This window comes from Triticum urartu, chromosome 3 (assembly GCF_003073215.2).
Source record: "Triticum urartu cultivar G1812 chromosome 3, Tu2.1, whole genome shotgun sequence".
Lineage (NCBI taxonomy): Eukaryota > Viridiplantae > Streptophyta > Magnoliopsida > Poales > Poaceae > Triticum > Triticum urartu.
Window position 1 is genome coordinate 400,900,471 of NC_053024.1, and position 6,342 is coordinate 400,906,812.

General features: G+C 43.1%; 1 protein-coding gene across 2 annotated transcripts; it reads left to right on the forward strand.

The window, feature by feature from the left end:
• Positions 1-467: 467 nt before the first annotated feature.
• On the forward strand, positions 468-5,903 carry LOC125544115 (NFATC2-interacting protein). Of its 2 annotated transcripts, XM_048707690.1 has the most exons (7): positions 468-733; positions 864-966; positions 1,045-1,133; positions 1,230-1,378; positions 4,088-4,292; positions 4,691-4,954; positions 5,279-5,903. In XM_048707690.1, exons 1-7 carry the CDS (start codon positions 725-727, stop codon positions 5,444-5,446), a joined length of 987 nt encoding a protein of 328 aa, XP_048563647.1. In that variant the 5' UTR covers positions 468-724; the 3' UTR covers positions 5,447-5,903. The 2 variants fall into 2 exon arrangements, with proteins under 2 accessions (XP_048563647.1, XP_048563648.1); XM_048707691.1 differs by lacking the exons at positions 468-733; positions 864-966; positions 1,045-1,133; positions 1,230-1,378 and adding an exon at positions 2,826-3,139.
• Positions 5,904-6,342: the final 439 nt, after the last annotated feature.

Below are 6,342 nucleotides of genomic sequence, written 5' to 3' on the forward strand. Positions count from 1 at the left end.
TCTACAAAAGGGCAAATGTTTTGATTCATGTACTTCGTGTAGGATCGGTCCTCTTATTTCAAAAAGGCTACAACTAAACCTTGTGTACTTGTAGGCTATCACCTAGTTACCGATGGAATGCACAAGGGACGACCGGATCAGCGATCCGACTGTCAAAAAGGCATATGATGTAAGCGGGCTGGACTAGTGCTCGATTCTATACTGTCTTAAAAATGTGGTGGAATAAAAATAGTTGTCGAATAAAAATAAAAATGAAGAATTAAAAAAAGGAAGGTCTCATTGGATATCACGGTAAAATTGTCCATCTTATTTGTCCGAACATTGCTAATGGACAAACGAGGAAGGACCCTTGGAGGTGCCCTAACTTTTACCAGGGTACCATCGAAACCGTGGTAAAACTTTAATGATTTTTTAATAATGATAAAAAAACCATAGAATGTATTACTCCGTATCTGATTATCTGAAGCATGGAACGCCAACCCCTATGAGTTCTCCACTTCTCCTAAGAACAGAGGTACGATAGATAACCCCCGTCCCAATTCAAATCCGCCAAATCTGGTAAGACGACCGCCACGCCGCTTTCCCTCCCCCGCCTCCCTCCCAAACCCAATTCACCTCCTCGTCCGCCTTCTTCGAAATACCGCCAAATCAAACCGAGAGCAATCGAAATCCCAAATCCCACCTCTCGAATTTAGCCCAGGCATTCCCAAATCGCGCGGTTCTGATGCCGAAGGTAGCCCTTTCCGATCACTAAACCCCTGAACCCCGGGATCCGCCGAGGAATTCCTCTATTGGTTCCTTTGTTTAGAATTGTTCCGGTTCGCGTCGGTATTGGCGTTGATACATATGGTGGGTTGGTGCAGGCGCACGAGGAGGAGGTGCCGGCGGCGGGGGCGGACAGCGAGGAGCTCGAGCCGCTCTTCGACTACTCCCGCGTGCAGCCCACCATCGACTTCTGCTTCGACGGTAAGGTCCCGCGACCCCATGCCCTAGGGTTTCCGTGGAAGTTGCTTAGGACCGACCTTTCTCCGTTTGGATGCGCAGATTCCGACCTCGAGAAGTCGGACATCTTCGTCCACTGCAACAAGCGCCCCAAGGTGCCCGCCGCCGCCGCCGACGACGCGAACGCTGTCGTGAGTATGACAGAGTTCAATTCGTTTTGATGGGTGAGGTTTTTGGTTTTTGGCTGTGAAAGGTAACGTGTTCATTCCGATCTGCGTGTCTTGCAGGAGGGGGGTAAGGCTAACGAGAAGGGCGACGCCGGCATAAAGAAGGCCACGGTGGTGAATTTGGATGATGAGGATTGGCTGGCTCCGCCGCCGCTGAAGCCTGTGCTTAGCACTGAAGTATGCAAGGATAAAACGATGCACGAGCTGAGGTATCACAATGTTTTATCTCTACTTTGTGCCATCTTGCGAGGCTAGCTGTTTTTGACCATGATGATGAGTTGATGACCGATACTAGTGAGATATTGGCGTGGTGAGACTGGTTGCTATGATTAGATGACGCGATGATCATTTTGGAGATTTGTCTACTTTAGTTGAATTCAGTTGGCTCATTAATATGCTGATCAGACGATACCATCATGTGCCAAGCAATCAGTGGCACCCAGATTCTTACTGCGTGGCTCATTGCAGCTGGAATTTGTCAGGTTAGGTCTGTAGGTGTTGTAGTGATCATGACAAGTAAGTGCTGCCAAGGTGCTATGTTTTTGCTTTATAGCTGCTTATTCCAGGTATCCTGGTTATTCATTTTCTCAAACACAATCATGCCCTTTCATTATAAAATACTCCTCCAATGCCAGGAATAAAGTCATAACAGTATCTTCACAGTTCAGATGTCAATACTGTTTAGACATATAATAGCGCCTTATGGGATCCTAGGCCAATTTTTTTTCTCGAATACGCACAAGCATGCGTATCATATATTATAGCAAGAAAGGGGGTGAAGAGCCCCTCTACATGGGTTTGTTACAAAACACACCCAAGTCCACCCTTACACGACGAAGTGGGTTAACTACTCCCGACCAACCCACTGTGTCAACGCTTGAAAGAAACTCTCGAGGTCACCCTCAGTGGCGGAGACGGGGGGGGGGGGGGGGGGGGGGGGGGGGGGGGGGGGGGCGAGCAGGGGCCTGGCCCCCCCTAACCATCGAGCGATGCTGTGGTGATTAGCTATACAAAGGCACGTATTTCCCACGTATATACATACTTGGCCCCCCCTATCTCAACGTTGATTCTGGAAAAAGGAAAAAGGCCCATGTGAAGCCCACTAGCGGCCAGGTAGTAGGGCGCTGCGTTCTCCTCTGATGATTAGCCTGTACGTGGATTTCGCTCCAAAAAAAAGCCTCTACGTGTATTAGTACCCAGAAATTAGTCGCCGCCGTTACGTGCCCTCGCCCGCCCTGCCTCTGCTCTCCTCTCCCTGCCCTGCTGTGATCTCGATCCTATTCGTTCGTACGGCGACGGCGCGACACTGCCTTCTTCACTTGTCAAATCTTCCGGCTGCAACCAACGGGACTAGCCGAGGACCCAAGGGTTAACACACATCAGTACATCACACAATTAACTAATCTCAATTCTCATCTTATATCATCAGATTTTTGTTGTCTACTTGTTTTGGTTGTGTGATTAGTGATGCTATGATTCTATGAACAGTTCCTATGTTATATGTGTACTAGAAATTATCGTGGTCGATGCAAATTACCTTGTATGAGTTATTATTTGGGATGCAATTTTTTCCTATGTCAAACTACAATATAGCTAATTGTGAAATTGCAATTCAGCAGATATGAAGAGAAAAGCGCCGCCATACACCGTTAAGATTAATTCATTCTTTAGGCTGGTTGCTTCAAGTTCTCAACCTAGTGAAATTTTTAATGACGTATGTTGGACATAGTAAATGTTGTAGACCAAGAACAAAATTGGCTTATCAGTGAGACCTTGGTAAACATTGTCAAATTTGAGAGCTGCCACTGGACAAGCAAGATGAAGGTCGACATTTTTATATATCCGAGGGACCATATCTGCCGAAAAGTGCCCCAAAAAACTCTAAACAGTAATTTACCATTTAAGCGCCGCCAAATGGGATATGACTTACTTCGGTGTTACATGGTCAGATACATTGAAAAAATTAGTAGGTAATTTCTCTTCCAATGAAATTATTAAATTTTCTCATCTTATTGGCAATTGTAGAGGAAAATTTAAACTTGTACAATATTTTATAGGTGTGGCGCATTATTATAGTATGATGATAGTTTTTTTTTTCAGTCGAGACAAAAAAATATGAACTTGACTTGGCCCCCCCTATACCAAAATCCTGGCTCCGCCCCTGGTCACCCTTGAGCAGGCCTGATTGCCTCCAAGCCCTCCCTTCCTCCAAGATCCTCATTCCTACTCCACGGAGTGACGGTGAAGCTCCATCAAACACAATCCCGTTCCTGTGCTTCCATAACTCCCCGAAGACAAGGACTAAGATGGCCCTATAGTCCTTGCCCGATCTTATTCCAAATTAAACCCAGTTTGAATATGGTATGCTGTTGCTTTATGAAATGCTGCACGGACTTCGCCTAGCTCTTCCCCTGCCTTTTTGATATTCCCATTCTAGTTCAGTTTCACCAGACTGTTATGATTTTAGCACTAGTGCACGTAACAACAGGCTAGGTTTTTGCATATGCGTGCACACACAAAATGGAGATTACTATGGCTTAGTAAGTTAGTTACTGGGCAGAATGTCTTTGGTCTTTCAGTATAGAATAGTAGGCATAACAAATATTTATCATTCCCGCATCTGTAAGAACACAACCTACGAGTGGTTCAGGTCAAGTCTTACTTGAAATTCTACATGTATTTTTTGGTTCAACCTATTGTTTATGGTGTTAATCAGCCCTATGGACGTCCTGAGACATCTGGAAATGGAAATCAAACTCATGTATTTTACTGTATTTGTTGCTATTGCTGTTATGTTGCCAGGCAAGTATAAAGTTAGCATCGGTCCTTTGCTTTTAATTGTTTTTTACTACCAGCTGGTAGTTTATAAAGATGTTACTGACTTGTACTTTTCCAATTTTTGCGCATGGCATTCTCAGATTAAAGAAACAAGAGGTAGAAAAACTGTCTGATGATGCATTTGAAAAGGTTGTTGAAACTGTTAAGAAAGACATGGCAGCCAAGAAGCCGCCTGAACCTATAGTTCTTGATGATCCAACTGAATCAGAGACTAAGAAATCCAAAGAAAAGATCTGCATAATGGTTCAGGAAAAGGATGGAAGGCAGCAGTTCCGTGTATGCAAGGTATGAACTTCTCATGGTGATGTTACTCTGCTGTTAAATAATTCAAATTCTCTGACTGACAGTTGCAATAATTTGACGTGTTCAAGTTTAGATTAAGTTAGACATAATAAAAATCCAATATACTTTCTCCTTTTCATTTTATTGTTGAACTTTACCTTCTGAAATGGTATCTACGTTAGTACAATGTGCATAAGCTAGGATTTTGACATTTTGCCATCCATTAAACATTACCACATGTAAATTAAAACCAACTCTGTATTCTTAAAGGGGCAGCCCCAGTGCATGTAGCTCCCGCTTGCGCAGGGTCTGGGGAAGGGTCCGACCACTTTGGGTCTATTGTACGCAGCCTTTCCCTACAGTAACTCTGTATTCTTAATCTTGATTTATAATTGCTAAAGGATGAGAAGTTCGACAAGCTTTTCAAAGCGTATGCTAAGAAGGTCCAGGTCAGCCCATCCGATCTGACTTTCGTATTTGATGGCGACAAAATAAACCCAGCAAGTACACCCCAGGACCTTGACCTGGAGGATGAAGACATGATTGAGGTGCACCATAAGCCAACTCTAGGCAAGCCAGCTGAAGCATACGTGAAGAAATCGCGAGAAAAGATACTTATAATGATTCAGGACAAAGATGTGAAGCTGCAGTTTCGTGTATACAAGGTATAGCATTTTCATGAGACTGTTACTAGTATCAGTGTGCAATAACAGTATATAATCTTTCTGTTAGATAGTTCGAATTCGCTAACAGGTACTTGCAATTATTTCATGCATTCACGTTTTATGGCCTAACTGGATTCATTTTGACATAATAAATGTCTAACATACTTTCAAATTTTCATTTCATCGTTGGCTGAAGTTTAATGTACATTAGATTTAGTTCAAATGTGTACAAGCTGGGATTTCAACATTTCGCTCCATTCAACTTGCAAAATGATAATTTAGAGTATCTCTGTATGCTTATATCTTGATTTCTGATCGCTACAGGATGAGAAATTTGACAAGCTTTTCAAGGTGTATGCTAAGAAGGTTCAACTCAAGCCATCTGATCTGATTTTCATATTCGATGGTGACAAAATAAACTCGGCTAGTACACCCCAGGACCTTGACTTGGAGAATGATGACATGATTGAGGTGCGCCACAAATCCCACTGATGGCTAGGAGCTTGGCCCGGAGTTATCTCAATCTGTAGTTTTGGGCGTCCCTGAGTGGGATGTTGTTTGGAGGTTGACCTGTTTTCCTTTGTGGTCAGCTGCTCATAAGGTCAGCTCAACTTTTGCTAGTGTTAGCTTCTTTTACATGTTCATGTCTATGCCCGCAATAGACATATCAAACATGCAATTGTATGTAGAGCATGCTTCTTTCCAGCCTGTCTGATAGATGCCCCCCCACACACACACGCCTTTTGCTCTGTATTTCACAACGTGAGATGGTTAGAATTTTACTATGAAGTATTTGAGCGGTGTATCTTAGTGTACAGACAGGATTTGCTTGTATCAATTTCACGTTAAGTGGACGACTGCGCAAATCCAAAGTTCCTAATCACACGGCTCTACCTGTATGGATAATTTCGTTTCTGGATTCTATAGGATAGTTGTCCAGCGGATGTAACATAGTGCATGTGGCTACATTTGTGTTTATAAATTTGGTTTTAGGCAAGCTAGAACAGTTGACGGATGAGCATGAGGTAAAGAACCAGTATGAACTTAGGTGATTTCTGATACCATGAACACTGTTGCTACTTGTATTTCTCTCCATAGATTGCAGCCCTTCTTTGCATTGATGTGGCTCATTTTAATGAAAAACAGCAGGAAAAAAAATGTGCCACAGCCTTTAAATGTATAATATAAAAGTTATGTACGGATTTAAGTATTTAAAGATGAAAGGAAAAGTCCTAACTAACATCTGTAATTCTGCTGCTGTTTATCAACTGCGGTCTGCGGGGCTTTATTTCAAAGGACCTTAGATTCATGATATAAAATGGCAGTTGTGGTTTATTTTGATATTCTCAAAAGCCTCACGAACTGAAAACCCTGGAGTTCTGTTTGGG

Bases quoted from the DNA above. Each gene is read 5' to 3' on its own strand.
- LOC125544115 (XM_048707690.1), top strand. The intron at 1,134-1,229 runs GTGAGTATGACA...CGTGTCTTGCAG, and splicing joins CCGACGACGCGAACGCTGTC to GAGGGGGGTAAGGCTAACGA. The intron at 1,379-4,087 runs GTATCACAATGT...TGGCATTCTCAG, and splicing joins AAAACGATGCACGAGCTGAG to ATTAAAGAAACAAGAGGTAG.